This window comes from Dryas octopetala, chromosome 4 (assembly GCF_963921425.1).
Source record: "Dryas octopetala chromosome 4, drDryOcto1.1, whole genome shotgun sequence".
Classification (NCBI taxonomy): Eukaryota; Viridiplantae; Streptophyta; class Magnoliopsida; order Rosales; family Rosaceae; genus Dryas; species Dryas octopetala.
The window spans coordinates 11,826,301-11,846,073 of record NC_141369.1 but is presented as its reverse complement, the minus strand read 5'-3'; the positions used below and the strand labels follow the sequence as shown (position 1 = coordinate 11,846,073).

General features: G+C 34.3%; 3 protein-coding genes across 3 annotated transcripts; 1 reads left to right on the top strand and 2 right to left on the bottom strand.

Annotated features, from left to right (window-relative positions):
- The first annotated feature begins 395 nt into the window (after positions 1-395).
- Positions 396-6,213, top strand: LOC147286853 (4-coumarate--CoA ligase 1-like). Its single transcript, XM_086238968.1, has 5 exons — positions 396-1,459; positions 2,802-3,000; positions 4,202-4,415; positions 4,780-4,882; positions 5,897-6,213. Exons 1-5 carry the CDS (start codon positions 452-454, stop codon positions 6,014-6,016), a joined length of 1,644 nt encoding a protein of 547 aa, XP_086095094.1. The 5' UTR covers positions 396-451; the 3' UTR covers positions 6,017-6,213.
- A 505-nt stretch (positions 6,214-6,718) lies between these two features.
- Positions 6,719-7,714, bottom strand: LOC147286852 (F-box/RNI superfamily protein). The gene is made up of 2 exons (XM_086238969.1): positions 7,659-7,714; positions 6,719-6,962 (listed from the first exon to the last, which is right to left on the bottom strand). The coding sequence occupies exons 1-2, from the start codon at positions 7,709-7,711 to the stop codon at positions 6,719-6,721; spliced, it is 297 nt and encodes a 98-aa protein (XP_086095095.1). The 5' UTR covers positions 7,712-7,714.
- A 1,417-nt stretch (positions 7,715-9,131) lies between these two features.
- Positions 9,132-13,691, bottom strand: ACR11 (uridylyltransferase-like protein). Its single transcript, XM_086240562.1, has 10 exons — positions 13,344-13,691; positions 12,376-12,433; positions 12,144-12,281; positions 11,897-11,991; positions 11,142-11,226; positions 10,972-11,031; positions 10,188-10,243; positions 9,897-10,002; positions 9,672-9,740; positions 9,132-9,399 (listed from the first exon to the last, which is right to left on the bottom strand). The coding sequence occupies exons 1-10, from the start codon at positions 13,658-13,660 to the stop codon at positions 9,337-9,339; spliced, it is 1,047 nt and encodes a 348-aa protein (XP_086096688.1). The 5' UTR covers positions 13,661-13,691; the 3' UTR covers positions 9,132-9,336.
- Positions 13,692-19,773: the final 6,082 nt, after the last annotated feature.

Below are 19,773 nucleotides of genomic sequence, written 5' to 3'. Positions count from 1 at the left end.
TATTGCTAGAATAACTAAATTTATATACTAAATTTTTTTTACAAAATGATGTAGTAATATTTATTAATTCATATGTGAATCTATTATGAAATTTATTAAGTTAATATTATTTTTGTTCACATATTAATTGAGATTCAAATTTAATATACAAATCTGACTCGTTTCATTCTTAACAACATCAATTAGAATTCAAATTTGATAGAGGAATCTGGTACCCTAGCATTATTATATTATTTCCTTTTTTTCTTCAAATTTCTCTTTTTCACACTTTCACCCCCAAACAACTCCATAATCCCAACTCACTCCGTCCACCAACCCCGCCACCTTCAGCTCCTTACTTAACCCACTCGTATATGATATCCTCTCCTTAGTCCCCTTCCACCAAGCACCGCCAGCCAAGCTCAATCCAATTCCTCCTCCCTTTTTCTCTTCCCAATCCCCATTTCCCAAAATGGAAGTCCAAACAACCCAAAACGACATCGTTTACCGCTCCAAACTCCCCGACATCCCCATCCCCAAACACCTCCCCCTCCACTCCTACATCTTCCAAAACAAATCCCACCTGGCCTCCAAGCCCTGCCTCATCAACGGCTCCACCGGCCACGTGTACTCCTACGCCGACGTGGAGCTCACCGCCCGCCGAGTCGCGTCAGGCCTCCACCGCCTCGGCATCCGTCAGGGCGACGTCATCATGCTCCTCCTCCCCAACTCCCCTGAATTCGTCTTCGCCTTCCTCGGCGCGTCGTTCCGCGGGGCCATGGCAACGTCAGCAAACCCCTTCTTCACCCCCGCCGAGATTTCGAAGCAAGCCAAGGCCTCCAAAGCCAAGCTCATCATCACTCTCTCGTCGCACTACGACAAAGTCAAGGACTTAGCTGACGACGACGACGAAGAAGTCCACGTTAAGCTAATGTGCGTCGACGCACCACCGGATCAAAAATGTTTACATTTCTCGGAACTAACCAATTCCGACGAAAACGACATGCCGGATGTGGAAATTGACCCGAACGACGTCGTGGCGCTGCCGTACTCGTCCGGAACCACGGGGCTCCCGAAGGGCGTCATGCTGACGCACAAGGGGCTCGTGACAAGCGTGGCTCAGCAGGTCGACGGGGACAACCCCAACCTGTACTACTCGAGTGATGACGTGGTGCTTTGTGTGTTGCCACTTTTCCATATATACTCGCTTAATTCGGTGTTGCTGTGTGGGCTACGCGCCGGGGCCGCGATTCTGCTTATGCAGAAGTTCGAGATCGTGTCGCTGCTGGAGCTGGTGCAGCGGCACAGGGTGAGCGTGGCGCCCATCGTGCCGCCGATCGTCTTAGCGATCGCCAAGTTTCCGGAGCTTGAGAACTACGACTTGTCGTCGGTGAGGGTGCTTAAGAGTGGAGGGGCGCCGTTGGGGAAGGAGCTTGAAGATACCGTGAGAGCCAAGTTTCCAAATGTCACCCTTGCTCAGGTATGGAATCATTTAATAGATTCTCTGTTTTTGATTATGATGAAGTACCTAATTATTTGGATGAATTTTTGTATGCCCGGTTAATTTTTTTCTCTCAAAACACTGTCGGATAGCAGTGGGTCCCACACTCCCACATATATATCACGACAAAAAAATTATATATAATCGACACATGCATATGTAATTTATGAAACAAAAAAAAAACGGCCCCGATATACAATATAATCTTTCATCATATTTGAAGATTTAAGATTCAGCCTTAAAATTTAAAATTTATGTCATATTGTTAAATGAAGTTACTAAATGATATAAGCATATATAATGTTGAGGCTGCAGGAAATTTGAATCCGAATGTTTGATGGATGCATTTATGTACCTTAATTTGATTTATGTCTTTTGACACTTTTGAAGTACTGTTTAGTAATGACTTTGAAATTTCTAGCTAAGAGCATTTTTGGATAGTCAAAAGCTTAATCTTAAAACATATTTGATGTTCTTGTAAAGATAAGGAGGAAATGTAGATTAGTGTCGATGCATTCCACATATGTAGTTTTTGATGAAAGATTAATGTCTTGCCAATGGTGTTCTGGGAAATCTTGTTACCTCCAAATTTGCAAAATTATTGATCGAGTACGTATTTCTAAATTAGGGATGAAAATAATATACATGGAAACCTATCATTAATATTGTCTTAACCAGAATGTACGTAAAAAGAGACAATATACAGAAATGTAGGACCTGGCATAATGGGTTGGCGGCCAACAAAAGGGGAAAAAAAAAAAGAAAAAAAAAAAGGGAAAATCAAGAATTATATATCGTAATTAATGTTAACATGTAACGTATATCTGTACCTATTTTTGTGGGTTAAAGTAAACGTATGTACATGATTTGATGGCCATGAGTTGTGAATATTATTATTATATGTGCATAACGTAATAAATTTCAAACATGACATGATCGTGAAGATGGCCTTGTAACGTATGCTATATAACTTATATTTGGTTTACCTACCCTTTGACCAATTCTTAAGGATGGGAGACAACGATGTATATAGTATAAGTAAAATGGATGTTACGAAGTTGGATTTTGAAGTTATTGACCATGTGACAAGTTCTTAAAGCATTACTTAGTTGATAGAAATTTTGTCACATTTATTTAATCAGAAAGAAACATAGAATTTTGGTTTTAGTTACATATATATATATATATATCTATGTGCTGAAAATTTCCATGTGCACCCCATGTCACAACTTAACAACAAATTAAATTAATATAAAAAAGATTCCTTTGTTAATTGACAATCTTTAAATCATAATTAATAATAGTGTAATATTATAAACAGGGATATGGAATGACAGAGGCAGGGCCAGTATTGACAATGTCACTGGCATTTGCGAAGCAACCCTTTGAGGTCAAACCAGGGGGATGTGGGACTGTAATCAGAAATGCAGAGATGAAGATCGTTGACCCTGAAACAGGGGCCTCTCTGCCTCGCAACCAGCCTGGAGAGATTTGTATTAGAGGTGACCAAATCATGAAAGGTATATTTGATTATTATATGATTTATAAGCTTATAAATTGGAGAAATTCTTACATATATATTACAGATATATATTGATAATATACGTACTTTTTACAATAACTGATCACGTGACTAATGTATAAATAAATATTATAAAAGAGATGTTGTAGATATCATATAAATGGTTAATATTATTGAATAATGTTGCATGCATCGTATTATTAACCACATATTTCACATATTAGGTCCCATAATATTTATAAGAATAAGGGTACTAGAGTTACCAAATTTACTGATGAAATTTGCTTACTAATTAAGTAGTGATGTGTTAATATATAGTATAATATCTTATTTATCAGTAACAAATTAATGAGATTTAGAACTGGGTTTGAATTTAAATAAAGAGTAAATTATAATTTAGTACCTCAATTTTACATGTTGTTTCAATTTAGTATCTCAACTTTAAAAACTTACAAAAAAGTACCTCAACTTTTATTTTATGTCAAAATAGTACTTCCGTTAGTTTTTCTGTCAAATAAACCGTTATCTGCTGATGTGGCGAGAATATTTTCGTCTTTTTCCCCACATTTAAAAAATAATAATATTTTAAAAAACTTTTTCCCCCTTACCCAACCCTCCCTACTCATCTCCACCCTCAAATTGTTTTTAAATTTTTTTAAGAAAATTTTTATTCAAAAGTTTTTAAAAATATTAGTATTTTTTAAATGTGGGGAAAAAACAAAAATACCCCTGTCACGTCAGCAGATAACGATTTATTTGACAGAAAAACTAACAGAGGTACTATTTTGACACAAAATGAAAGTTGAGATATTTTTTTACATGTTTTCAAAGTTGGGATACTAAATTGAAATAACATATAAAATTAAGGTACTAAATTATAATTTACTCTTAAATAAATAAAGCAGTACGTACTATATCATTTGATTAAGAAAATATGATAAACACTAATTTGCCGCATATATTTATTTAGTACATCATGATCTTGGCCATTTTCAAAAAGTTGATTCCAAGCACTCCCATTAATGAATAAATGCATGCTTCATCATAATAACCAAAAAAGCTGAGCCACTAGTCCCACTCCTAAGTCCAAACTATAGGACCACTGCCGCACAGCATATATCTTTGTATTATTGAATTATAATTAAAAAAAAATTGGTAGAATTAATAATGATTTTGATTTGGGTTTTGTACGTATTCAGGTTATCTGAATGATCCAGAGGCCACAAGGGCAACCATAGACAAGGAAGGTTGGCTACATACAGGTGATATAGGCTTCATCGATGATGAGGAAGAACTCTTCATTGTGGATCGCTTGAAGGAACTGATCAAATACAAAGGGTTTCAGGTCGCCCCTGCAGAACTTGAGGCCTTGCTCATTACTCATCCTACCATTTCTGATGCTGCTGTTGTCCCGTAAGTCATCTACTTCAAGAAATTTTTGTATGTTACACTTACATAACATATTTTTTACAATATGCATGTGAAACGTACTATATACATGATAAATTTAACAGTAAGATTAACATACATATTGTGATAGGAGATTATTAAAAAACGGCACATACATTAATTCTTATGAGGTCAAATGATTTTTTTCTTCTATATAGTTTGCCTTTTGTCCCTACACGTTAAAAGTCAATTTTTTTTTTTTGCTAGGACACGTTAAAAGTCAATTATAGAAATCAAAATGGTCATTTAGTTTTTTCATAATATATTGTTTTTTGCTTGTGGTTATAATTGACTTTTAACGTGTGATAATATTATAATGTGATTTCAGAATGAAAGATGAAGCAGCTGGAGAGGTTCCGGTTGCATTTGTAGTAAGGTCAAACGGTTCTAATATCACTGAGGATGAAATCAAGCAATTTATTTCAAAACAGGTATACTACTTTCTTTTAGTTGTAATATTTTCTTAATCTTTGCAAAACTCCTGTTTCTACTTTTTGGACACATGCGTTCTTTTATTTCTTATTTTTTAAATTTTGGTAATGAGAAAAACATCAATGAGTATCAAATAAAAAGGTTTTAAAATAAACTTCGAATACATACAATTATATATAAATCATGCGTATTAATTCATAAAATTCAGAATGTAGAATATTTGAGTTGACAATGTCCATTCCTTAATCTTAAATCAAGAATTTAGGCATGTAAGCGAATTCCAACAAACATATTAAATCAAGATAATTAAATATATGAAAAATAGGAAAAAGTAAGATTAACGAACTGAAAAGAGAATAAAAGGTAAGATCTCGGAACTCATCCAAAATTTGTAGCTGCAAATGGAATTATAGTGACCTAATGGCACAAAATGACTTGTCCCACAATGTCTTCATGCTTATGATCTCATCCTCCTGCTATAGTCGATGTGCCAAACTAATCTCCACCTCAGTTTGTGTGTCATCATCGAAATCTAAATGGTACACATGCTCTCCAAATCACATCAAGGCCAGAATCACCCAAAAAAGACCATCATGATTGGTGGGCTACCTTGTGCATCAACATCAAAGCCCATATAAAGAAAAAAGGAAGTATAGATTTGTCCAACTTTGGCAGGGTTCAATAATGCTTGCTATTTTGAACTTGAGCTCCATCTGTTGTTGGATTTTGGTGCGGTGGGTTGCCTAATATTTGATCGATTTCGAATATATGCTTTATTTGTTTTTACTTGACTTTTAATTTGGATAGTGTATATTATAAGTTTATAACTAAAGATATGTGAGCGAGAAAAAAAAATAATTTTATAACCCTTTTTGAGTATGTATAAAGTTACATTATGAATTCATCACAACACAAAATTTTATAATATATGACTAAAATGGAAACAAATAAATAGTATTTTATGATTTTTAATATATGATTTGTAGTTCATAACACATTTTGTGTTTGTACAGGTTGTATTTTACAAAAGAATAAATCGAGTATTTTTCATTGAAGCCATTCCGAAGTCACCATCTGGCAAAATCTTGCGGAAGGAGTTGAGAGCAAAGCTTGCCGCCGGCATTCCCAATTGAATGTCTGGCCTGCATATATTTTAAGGAAGGGCAATTAATGCAATGCATGTACTTATTACACAAAGACTTGATTGAAGTCATGAAGATTGGAATGTTCTCATCAGATGCTGAAATGAGATTCCTCCATAAATATTAATGTGAATTTGAAACGAATTTCTACAATGCTATATCAAAATTTAATTGAAACTAGATGTCCATAAAAGACTTCAATCTATTTTCTATAATATATACACACTATCATATTGCATTATTCATCTTCTAGTATTCCATAAAGTCATTAGAATAATTGAATATTTAATTTAGTGGTGGCACTTATATGAGAGAAGATTCTGAATTCAAATGTCATTAAACAAAAATTAACTGATATATATAACAAAAAATTATTATAAATCCACACACACCATTTATGCCGATATTTCTCCAAATTTAGTGGCCCGGTTGTTAAAATGCTATGAACTTTTATCAAAGGAAACCTCAACATTAATCAAATGTTTTGGATACCAATTAATAATCCTTACAAAGTCGATGTGACATGCAAACATGGCACTAATCTGAGCCACTTTTTTCCAATCTTTTCTTGGAAATACATTATTTCAACAATTAACATACATACACACATATATATATATATATATATATGCATCCATTAATCTGGATGAAAGACAATTAATTAATTAATTAATTAATTAGTTGTCATGCATTTTATGAAAACCAATTGACATCCAAATCCCTAACAGATCCTGGAGAAATTTGATCAATGACTTTCTCTTGGCCTTTGGGGTAATAAATTCCAGTCCTCTCATGAGGAACCCATAAATTGGCATCATTTTCCGCCATATGATCAATATGGCTCTTGTTTTTCATTTCATCAGCTTCCATCTTCCTCGTCTCACGTATCATATCCGCTGAAGAGCTTTTCTTATGAATAGCTTTTCGCCCCATTGGCCTGCATACAACTACTTGTTAGAGACACATGCAAATTTACCTTATCATATAAATTAAATGTGCAATGCTTTTCTTCATTATATAGAATAACTTTAATCCTCAACTTATTCTAATTCAAACTCATTACATCATCCACCTGCACTACTTTGGACTCAACATATCTTAGCAAAATCAATTAGAAAAAAAGATTGAGTTAGCTAGAGCATGATTCAACATATTGCTAGCCCACATGCAAGAATCAATTTTGTGCAATCTCAAATTTGAAATTTTTTTCAACTTTTTTTTTCTCCAACCAATGTAGCACATAATATAAAAGTTTTGAGTCTCGATCCTCATTTATAGTCCAAGTAATTTTGGGTTCAATGCTCCACCATTAACATGGTATTATCATAAGAGGTAATTCACTCACATATCAAATCTCATTTGGCCATATACACTCCACGTTACTCAACGTAATCTATTCACGTGTTTGACCTAATTCGATCACACATTATGGGGCGTGTTAAGAATATAAATGTACTTAATATATAATATATACTTTGACATTGATCTCCACCTAATTAGTTCTTTTTGAGCTAGATACTCCAAATTATTGAGTATGTTGTATGTGTTCAATTAATATATATATGAAGAAAGAGGCTTAATTAAATGATATAATAGCTAGATAGAAAACGAGAATTGTGGTCAGAATGCTTACTTGAAAAACATGGTGTTCATGGTCTGAGCTCCTCTTCCAAAAACTGTTGCCATATTTTTTTCTCAGTACTCTCTTTTCCAAAAGATATATATGCACTTGTATTATTGTGGTTGCATATATATATATATATATATATATATATATAAGGTTTGAGGTAGGTAGAGGATAACATAAATGTAGAGCATACCATACCATACCATACCGTTATATCCATTTCTCAGTTCCCAATGCCAATGGAGAATTTTGTTATTATGGGGACCGTTTCATGAATGAGCAATCAGCATGGGCGTCATTGTCTACTTGCAAGGTGGTTTCTGGATTACGAAAGATACATGCTTCATCCAACACTCCAGCTACGTCAACCATGGCCCTTTGCTCTTGGGCCAAGCCTAACCTATTTCTGGGCCAAGCGGCCCAAGCATTGGCCTGGCACTAAATTCTATATTTGAAACTGCATGTACTTGGTAATGATATTAATTTCAAGCATTTTAGTTAGCTTATTTCCCGTAGAAAAAAAAAAAGTTTATATTTGGGGGTTTCTTTTAGTTTAAAACGAAAAATAGCATGATAAACCGATTCAAGCACTCAAACCGGTAATCTAGTCCACTTCTTAATGAGCCGAGAGATTAACACGAACGACGAGGCCTCGACGCTTGAAATTGTTCGACAATCTCAATGTGCCAAAAGAAACTGCTGGTCAACTTCAGTCCTAAATCGCAATAAAAATGGTACTTATATAAATGTTTTTCATCTTTTGTTACATATACACGTGAAAGGTAAGAAAAAAATTTGCACAATGCCAGTGAGGTGGCATCCTAGTGCAGAGAGAAGGGTGGGCATCAATGGGACCCACCCTTTGCCCAACCTTCTCTCAGCAATGAGATGCCACCTCAGTGACATCGATGCAAGTAAGTTTCTCTCAAAAGGTAAATATACAAACATTAAAACTACGAATCATTGGGAATTGCATTTACTCTGATATGTGAAATTATTCGATAGTTTCAATCGGATCTGTAAAAATAAAATAAAAGAAACACATTGAGCACTCTGCAATAGGGCTGATCGCTCGGCCCTATAAAACACCACCTGTGAGTTTATAACGTGAGCTGATTTAACATTTTTTCAAAAAAAGAGGTGGACTTTTTTAACACTAAATTAGGTGAATTATTTTATCAAGGCAAGCTCTAAAGGGGCTTAATCATTCTCTTTTTATATTTTAGCTTATTTGGAAGATAATAATATATGCTTCCACCAAGTTTTTCCTTTTTCAATTTTGGATATAGTTTGTTGAGTCCTACTTTGAAAATGAGTGAGAAAAGCGAGGGATTGATGTTTGAGTCCCAATTTAAACAGAAATCAAAAGAGATGGTTACTACTTTCATGCTCTTGTTTTGCTCTGCTCTTAGGCTCTTAGCCATAATCCAAATCCTCCAGTCCTATATATATTCTAGCTTTATTGCAGAAAACAAGCGATGGCGAAAGGAAACGGGATCACTATGATATTATTACAACAATCTGAACAATAACATTTGTCATTGCTATTGAATTTATTACTTAATTTATTAGATTACATTTCCTGACTCTTGTATCAACTTTTTTGTTTGGCCATATATCCAACTGAATAAAAGAAATTCCAAGTATACTCTTCCTGATTCTGAATGTGGTACATCTACATGGCTCAAAAACTCGACTCCTCGGTTGATGGTCGCCTCAAGAAATATCGTAAGCTGTTAGCAAGAACCTGCAAAAATTAGTAGTAAATTCTATAGTCAGTAAGAGTACAAGGTTATATAGGCCGAACTCAGTAGTCTCAGTCACAAACTTATCTTTCACAACAGAAATAACCATAAAACATTGTGTTTTCTTGAAAATAAAGCAATCAGTTTGGGAACAGAGCAGACATCTTCTCAGAATTAGTCAAAATGGTAATGTTGGTGAATGGTTGAACTTTCACCACATCAAGAGCTAATATAATAAACCCAATGCTCAAAAATTGCCATAAAGATAGCTCACCTGCTGGAGAGGCTTGATGATAGCTTTACCCCTGTAGCTAACATGAAACTTTGCCTTGGCCAACAGCCCCTAAGTCCCAAGAGAATAATAAGAGATGAACTTATTTGTCAAAAATAAAAAGGGAACAAGACAAATAATAGAGCTGAATTCAATTCGCTTGGATCTACGGAGGGAAAAAAGAGAGAAAAACCAAAGCTGCAATGGCAGGTGAGAAAATGATCACACCTCAGTGTCAAACTCTCCTGATTCAACTGAAATATTAATGTCACTTATATTTTTCACAAGATCCACCAGTAATCCAGGCCGATCAGCTGACTCCACATAAAGCAAACTGCAGAAATCTGATATTAGAAAGGAAAAAAAATGCAACAGCCAAAAAATTATTAGCAGACCACATCCATTCAAACAAAAAGTCACTCAAACAGTTAAAGGCCGTTATGGGCGCACAGCCTCAACAATTAGTGCTGTTGTGTTGCATAAGCTTATCATATCAAGAAATGTTGTGGGAGACATTACCTTCGGTTGGGGCCATCATCATAGACGTTTACGTGGGTTGCTACGTCCACATCAACCTGAGGAATTAAGCACAAGTTTGAATGAGGAAAAATTACGGAAAGTAATGCTCTTTTTCATCAATTGATAATCAGTGGTTAGTCCATCATGTAACACAAGATATGGGAACATATCTAATTGGAATAACATATTAATCTACTATGGTCCATGAACATCCTTGGTAGTCACCACAAAGACTGATATATGGATCAAACAGCTTTGTGCAAAAGTAAATTAGTCTCTTTGGAAGTCAAAGATGACACCATTCATCAAATGTCATGTCAATAGTTTTCCTTAAAAGTGAACAAAGAACTATTCTAAAATTAATTAACTAAGGAAATGGATACTCATTAAGCAGATAATTAAATTTTTTTAACACGACTACAATCAGAAAAGGCAATGCTAATAAAGTGAAACCCATATGAGAATATCACCACCACAAGCAGAAGTACATGCATTATGTGCATGCTGAAACTTGCAAACTATGTGCCGTGCTTGGGCACATGACAGCATAGAGATGAATGGTGCCGCACACACACACGAACAGATAGAGCAGGAGAGGGCACATACCATCAGTATGTATCACAAATATGAAAAAATGGGAAGGGGTAGGGGTAGGTAAAAAGAACAGTGTACTATGAGAAGCTTCATTTCCAATGCCCAAACTTTGCAATAACTACAATTGTTCACGGCAGAAAAAAATCATGCAGATTTTTTACATCAGAAATTAAACAAAATATAAAAGAACCTGTTGTGTTGGCGGAACTATTCCAAATGCTGCTCCCATGGCTAACTGGGAACTTGATTCCTGGACCACAAACTTGTTGTATAAGAAAGCTTACAAAGAAAGGAAATCCTGAAGAGATTTTCCACCAGTTATTATTTCAAGAGCAAAAGTAAATGTTTAGGAAACAATACCGGATGATACTCTATCAGATTGTTTATAATTGTCAAACGAATAGCCTCAAGCAACTCTGGATCTTCTACTTTCCTACCAGTATCACTGCAAACAAACCCCACCACCAAATCAATAAATATGTATGCAACAGCTATTGGAAGGACTGGTACATTAAGCCAACCCAAATAGAGGCCCGGTTTCATAATTAATAGGAAAGCTAGATTTATACCGACATTAAAGGAACACTGCCTTTCCCCCTGATCTCTATTCTATCTTTAGTTGTTTGCATAAGGCAGCTATTGTGACTCAAGTACTAACAGCCATAATTTTGCTTTTGCAACCGTACAAAAAAAGGTCTGAACTTCATCATGTAGGACCTTTCCATTCAACAAAATCAATGATATAACCATTAATGGCACTCCCATTTTATTTAATATTTTATCATTTTAGAGCACTCACAAAAGGAGTGCAAGAAGCTTATAGAGGAGTGGGAATAGCATTGCCCTATAAATAAATCATATCTCTATTCAACTCAACATTTTAGCTTCTACAAATAGATCTAATGAGAACTCAATAATACCACAAGTATGGGAGTATCCATGCACAATAACAAGGAAAGGGAAATAGAAACCATATATAAGAAGTAGAAGATGCAGAAAAAGAGATCATTGCCATCAACCACAAAGTGACAAATATTAGCAACAATGTAGCAACAAACCAAAGCTATTTTTAATACAAGGGCACAAGGTCATCTATATATGTAAAGCATACTCACACTCTAGTAATGGCAAACTTGTTGTGCTTCCCAGAAGAATCCAAATAGACATTGGCCTTGACAACATTCAGGCCAAGGTTTTTAAGTGCACTCATCTGTGACCCAGTTAATTATAGTTAATCTATGCTATTGTATATGTTCGGACATAAAGATGAAGATAGACCATGCAAACAAATATTTAGAATCTATACAGGAGCAAAATAATAGACAAACACAGTTGTTTGAAGCAGGAAGTAATGCTCAATACAGTATCTAGAAGAGCTCCAAGCCGATCTCCAAAGGTTATCTCCACCACAGTTGCATTGGGATCAGAGTCTTGGTCAATAATAACTTTAGGAGTTGGAATCGTGTCAGTTTCACTTTGACTTCCATACGGTTTACCATCCTATTTTCCAATATAAAACATCCAGAAGAAAATGAGGAACTCAGAAAGTTAAAATTCAATAATTACCAATTACAAAATCAAATTTGTTAAATACCTCCACAGCTGTAGCAGATGATGCTCTTTGAGTTATTGAAGCTGGTGAAGATAACCATCTGTCAAAGATTGCAAGTTGACTTTAAAGATAAAAAATAGAAACTATGAAAGACCCCAATCTAATGCTCGTATATCTTGAGAATATTTGAGTAGGGGAACTAAATCTAACTATAAGATACTAATACAAGAATTAAATCTTTTAAACACTAAGACTAAAAATCTATCAGCTCCCCTTGTGGCTTGGGAACTTTGAAAGTTTGAATTCAAACCATAACCAAGGCCTTGGACTCAAGGGTTCAGGAGCTGGTAGATAAAGAGAGGTCTGATAATTCCAACCTCACGTGCAAGATACATGATTATACAGTTACATATCAAACAACCTCTTATCAAAACTTGACTGCAGAGCTCATATCAATCACAATATACTGAGTGAAAATTGACTGCAGAGCTCATACTAATGATAACCTTATGTGCCAAAGACTTCATACAAAAACAGTGTGCAATCTATTTTCATATTCTGGTTCGCAGAATTTTATCTTTAACCAGAACATACAAGATGATTAAGACCTTTTTTTTTTTTTTTTGGGACCAAGAAAGTAAGGGAATAGCAGAGAAGCATCAAATGAATAATTCAGCATATAGAACAGTATATCTGAAATTACAACTTACAAGTAATTCATATTAATAGCATCACTGAGCAATATAATTCAGACTTCATAGTACCAGAAACTTCAAATGCACCAAACAGAAAAAGAATAAAAAGCGAAAAAGCAGAAACCATTGAATTCTATAAGCAGAAAAGACAGTAGACACAGATCCATCAGCAGCCCAAAATGCTTAAATCAATAGCATTTTCAGCACCTTCAGTGCCAAACAATAAATTCTGAAAACTAGCTAAGAAGATTAAACATTCCCCTTAAAGAAAATAACAAACCAACAAATTCCTATAAGAGAATCAGAACAGCATACCTTCCCTTCTGAAAAATGCAGAAGCCTTTAGAACCAAACGCAAAGGAGCCTTCTATCATAGCTCCAGTTGGCAATGGGATTACAAGGGGTTTCTTCAGACTACAACTACTACTCAAGCTAAGCCCAAGACTGCAAGAAGCCATAGCCACAGCCATTTCGAACTCAAAAAATTTACAACCCAGAAAGAAAGGCAATGTAAATGGAAAGAAAGAACTAAAAAAGGACAAATAAGAGGAACTAGAGTGAACCCAAATCAAAACATGGTGAACTTGGAGAAGAAATGGCAATGTAAAAAATGGGTTGTGGACAAGAAGCATTTGGGTCCAAGATACATTGAAATATGCGCCATTCGATATAGAAGAGCTAGCTATCTATTTTATCTTGCTTGCCAATTGCTCTTTGCCTCTTTTCATTTTTTGTTTGTTTTTGCCCCCTGTTTTTAATTTTTAAGATTAAAAAAAAAAACGAATTATCCAATCATGCAAAGTTTCCCCAACGTCCATTCATCATCGATTCATCTCATCTGTAACTTTTTTCTTATTTTTAAATTTAAATTTGTATATTTATTTTGTGATGTAATCTACTTTTTGAAGGAGTCCAATGGGATTAGCTGGTAGCCTGGTAGGTGTGTGAATAACAGCGACGCGTTTGGTGAAGAATTAAGAAATCAAGATTGTGCTTCCTAGCGGCACAATCTTACGGACCATCATCTTACGCTCCCTCTCTCTCTCTCTCTCTCTCTCTCTCTCTCTCTCTCTCTCACAGTCACGTGCACGTGCTTTCCTTTATTATTGTTTTGTTATTAGACATAGCCTCTCCGCAAAGCGGTTATTTTGATTGCACAAACACTAATATTTTAATAAATATAATTAATTTAATAGATAAAAATAATTAAATTTAAAAAAATTAATTAAAGAGAGAAACGACAAACCAATTTTCATGAGCAAGAAAATAAATTTGAGAAATAGATAACTGACTATTGGATTTAAGCCAAAACAATTACATTTATTTAAACTCGGAGAAAATTCAAAAACCGTTTTGTTTTATTATATAAATTTTGATATATATATATATATATATATACAGACTCATTCTATTGAGGTATATCTCAACTTATTTATGTTAAGGTATAACCTTGTTGGGTCCCACACGAGTCATTTTGTGTTGATCCGAACCGTTCACAATGATCATCTTCATTGATAGATCATCCTTGCAAAAAATTAGCCAAATCGAAAATTATTTGCCTATCTAACTTTGATAAAACAAATAGACGGTTTCATCGAAAATATTTGGTTCGTCCATTTATTTGATCAAAGTTAGATAGGCAAATGATTTTCGATTTGGTTAATTTTTTGCAAGGATGATCTATCAATGGAGATGTAAAAAATGAATGGTTCGGATCGATACAAAACGACTCGTGTGGGTCCTAAGAGGGTATACCTCAATATAAATAAGTTGAGGTATATCTCAATAGAAGGAGGCTGTATATATATATATATAGGCGCAGATCTACAATGAGGTTAATGGAGTCCATGAACCTAGAATTGCTGGGCTTGAGAGAAATTTTTGACCCCATGAAGATTGGGTATTACTGGCAGGTGCAGGGGCAAGAGAAGCAAGTATGATGTTTGTGAAAATGGCTAAGAGAGAAATGAAGAACAGATATATGAGGAAGAGGAGGGTGCTCACGTGAAATGCATATGTTTTTTTTTTTTTTAATTCTAAATTTGCCAAAAAGACGTCGTTTTGGCAAGTTAATTAAAACAAAGCCTGAACACCAAACTGTCACACAGAATGACAGAAAACGAGTGAACTGAAACAACATTTGAACAGAGCAGTGTTGCCCTCGCCCAATTGCCTCTGCTCCCTTACGACGCGTTGACTCCTGCTTGGCTGCTTCTCCCTCGTGACGCGTCGACGGGCCCTTGCTAGCCTGCTTGCTGCCTCGATCCATCATTCGCGACTGCAGCTGCGTGGCTGCGGATGCAGCTGCTCCTTAATCTTGCCCCCATAACAGAAGGTTTCTGGATCCGCCACTGTGTATATATATATATATATATTAGGAGTGCTCTAAAGCTAATTAGTTAGTAAGTTAATATGAAACTAACCATGTTTTTGGGCCTACCACATAACTAATCTCATAATCCGAACCATTCATTTTTAAGGTCATACTTTAAAGATCATTATTGTAAAAAATGAATTACATTAGAAATCACTTAGTCATCTAATTGTGATAAAATAAATAGACGATCACTGTTTTCGATAAAAGCATATAAATAATTGTTATTATAATCAAATGGCTAAATGACTTTCGATTTTGAAAATTTGTTATAGAGATGATCTTTGAAGTAGGGCCTAAAAAATGGATAGTTCAGATTTTTAGATTACATGTACAGTGGACCCAACAGGGTGGTTAGCTTTGTATTAACTTACTAACCAGTTAGTTATATATATATGTATATATGTCATCAAAAATGCTCTAAAACTAACTGGTTAGTAAGTTAATACAAAACTAACTACTCTGTTGGATCCACTGCACAATGTAATCTTAAAATTTGAACAGTTTATTTTTTAGGCCCTACTTCAAAGATGATTCTTGTAAAAAATCTCTAAAATCAGAAGTCATTTAGCTATTTGATTATAATAACAACTATTTCTATGCTTTTATCGAAAATACTGATCGTCTATTTATTTGATCTCAATTAGATGACTACATGATTTTCTATTTAGTTGATTTTTTGAAATGATGATATTTGAAGTAGAGCCTAAATAATTGATAGTTCGGATTATGAGATTAGTTATGTGGTGGGCTCAAAAACATGGTTAGCTTCGTATTAACTTGCTAACTGGTTAGCTTTCGAGTACTCCTCTATATGTCATATTAAGAGAAGGATCCATGTCATTCTATTTTTGACATAAGTTTCGACTCAAGTTTTCAATAGGGCCAACTCCATATAGATTTGAACGATCTGAATCGTCTATTTTTATGGGCTTTATTAAAATAAAAGAAAATCCTTGCAAAAAATTAGGTAAATCAGAAATCATTTACCATATATGATTAAATGGTCAATATTTCAAGTGTTTATTTTGTTGATCATTTAATTTTTGTAGGTAAATGGTTTTCGATTTACCTAAAATTTTTTAAGGACGATCTTTTAATGGAAACCTAAAAAATAGAAGGTTCAGATCGTTGAAATCTTATATGGAGTGGATCCCATTGAAAACTTATGTTAAAAATTGTGTAAAAAATATAATGCCAAAGATCCGCCCTCGTCATATTATACTTATATCAACCTCTTTATATTGAGGGATTTTTCAAATAATTTTATTTAAGATATTCCTCATGGGCCCACTCCATGTGGTATTTCAACGGTTCAAATTGTCTATTTTCTATGTCTATATATATATATATATATACAAAAATGATCTAAAACTAATTAGTTAGTAAGTTAATACAAAGCTAACCACCCTGTTGGGCCCACTACACAATGTAATCTCAAAATCCGAACCATTTATTTTTTAGGCCCTACTTCAAAGATCATTCCTGTAAAAAATCTCTAAAATTAGAAGTCATTTAGCCATTTGATTATAATAACAACTATTTCTATGCTTTTATCGAAAATACTGATCATCTATTTATTTGATCTTAATTAGATGACTACATGATTTTCGATTTAGTTGATTTTTTGCAATGATGATTTTTGAAGTAGAGCCTAAATAATTGATGGTTCGAATTATGAAATTAGTGATGTGGTGGGCCTAAAAGCATGGTTAGCTTCGTATTAACTTACTAATTGATTAGCTTTAGAGCATTCCTCTATATATATATATTCAAAAATCATCCTTACAAAAAATTAGACAAATCAAAAATCATTAAGCTATCTAACTTTAATCAAATAAATAGATGAACAAAACATTTTCGATAAACACTTGAAATGATAATCATTTAATCAAACGGGTAAATGATTTCCGATTTAGCTAATTTTTTACAAGAATGATGCTTCAATAGAGACTTAAAATTAATGTAGACATGCAGTTCTAATCAACAAAATACAATGTGGATTTGGCACCATGAGGGATCCCTCAATGGAAGGGGTTTGATACCCATATAATCTAAAGTGAAATGATTTTAAAGTCTATTTGACAACCTTTAATGATAACAAACTCACATAATATTCTCAAATGTTAAAAAAATTCACCTAATAAAAAAATGCACATTTTATAAAAGGGCGGCTCAAAGTGACAAAAAAACACATGTTAAGGGCACATATGGTGTTGTATAATGCCAGTTGCCACTATCCAAAAGAAACGTTGCATTAGTAGTCATTGTTCAATAATGGCTTTGCAACGACGAATATGACAATGGTTGATGTGACTCCATAAGAGTAATTTTTTGTGTTTTATGAACTTTTTACATATTTATGTAGAGATCGACTAATTAATATGAGGGACAACACATTTAAGGGTTAGATTTAACACGATAATACATGGTTGAAGTAAATTCAATCCTTAGATGTGTTATCTCTCACTTATCCCTCATATTTTATATCCCTCACATTAACGGTACTCATCTAACTTACATTAAATACCGCAAATAATCAAAAGAAAAAAAGGAAGAATGGTTAACCCTTGTGTTGTCCTTGTAGGATATTATGCTGAAAGCCAATGTGTGGGAAGATTGTATGGTGCGTATATCATATAATTTGTTGCATCATTGATGTTGACCATAGCTAAAATCACTAAGCTAGTAACGTATTTATGTGTGGTTTAATTATCAACAATAACAAAAGCAATTAAAAGAAGGAAAATACTTGAGTACTCAAGTTTGATCGAGTACAATCTTGTACTCATCATCAATCAAATGTGCCTATGATAGGGTCCACCATCTTCTCTCTTATGGTGGATTTCATCATGAACTCATTTGATTGGTGATGAGTACAAAATTGATACTCAAACTTGAGTATCCAAGCATGGTCCTTAAAAAGAAAGAGGGATGAGCACTCAAGGAAATAGCTGCATGATGATCAAATTAAAAAAAAACAATCAATCTGTTAACACGAATTGAATCCTTGTCAAAGTCTATAGCTAGTTAGAAGTCAGCTAACAATCAAATCACTCCAAGTCTCCAACCACATTACTGCCTTTCGTTTAAATAGCTACAACGTACATTTGCTCACTCCATTACATTTCTTGATTACTTCATCATAAGGTTGTACAAACACTTACCAGATGCCAAATCTAGGATTGAAGGATTTGTCATCTCTATAATAGGAGGTACGAACTATTTATTCCATCAACATATATAATTTGATATCTTATTCAATTAATTAATTAACTTGGTTGGCATGGAATTAGATGGTTATTAATTATTATGTATTAATTTCTAGTAATCTTTAATACAGAGATCAATCTAAGGCATCATCGACCATCTTCCATAGCAGCTGCTGCCACAATAATGGCAGTGGATCAGAAACAAGAGAAGATATCAAATCCTTGATATATATAATATATATTCTCATCCCAATTTTTATTTTTTTGATTTTGCGGGTAATTTTTATAATACTTTAGAAACCATTTTCTCTAATAGATGTATCAAATAGGATAAAGAGTATTAGATTCTGATAAAAGGGTTTTGGTCCTCTTGGACTTGTTGTTGGCTTTATGTCACAGGAAGATGTGTGTACATGCTGCAATCTCATGCAGTAGGAGCTAAAGAAGTTGGAACCTGAAGAACCTAAGTCTGAAAATCCATTGGGCTTACCGCCAATCATTGGACCCAGTAGATGTTGGAAACAATTCTTCAGCTACCTAGGAGAAGTGATTCTGCTATATATAGGTCCTAGATTGTTAAATACCATCTGTGACTAGTAATTGTCATTGGTTTAAAGAGAGTGTGTATAGTAATTAGTAATTACTACTTCACAGGCATGATTTTGGAGTTGATCAGAGATAGGTAGATAGCTCCCCCAAAGCAAATAATGGCAAGGCTTTTGGGATACATATTATCAATTAAATCAAGCTGGTTTCTGCTGTTTACCTCTTCAATTCTTTTTTCTTTTCATAATATATTGGGTTCAAATATCTTTATGCTGTAATTGTTGAAAATTAAGGCTGAGAGCAATGTGGACTAAAAGGGATGATGGGGTGGCTCTGTTTGTGTGATTTGATGCATATCTGTGTTGCATGTTGGACATCAACAACAACAAATTAAGTTTTGAAAAGGTGAACGTGAATATACAATTTTTCTAAGCCAGACTAGAGTTCCTATGTTGATCGATTTGCATATTGGGATAAATATGGTTATTTTTCTGATTGAATGGTACATGGTGGTGCTGGCCCATTAGCCAAGCATCATAGCATGAAAGCATGATAGTATTCGAACTTTGAAGCTAAACTTACTATAAGTCTTAGGGTGCTGTAGAAATCCAAG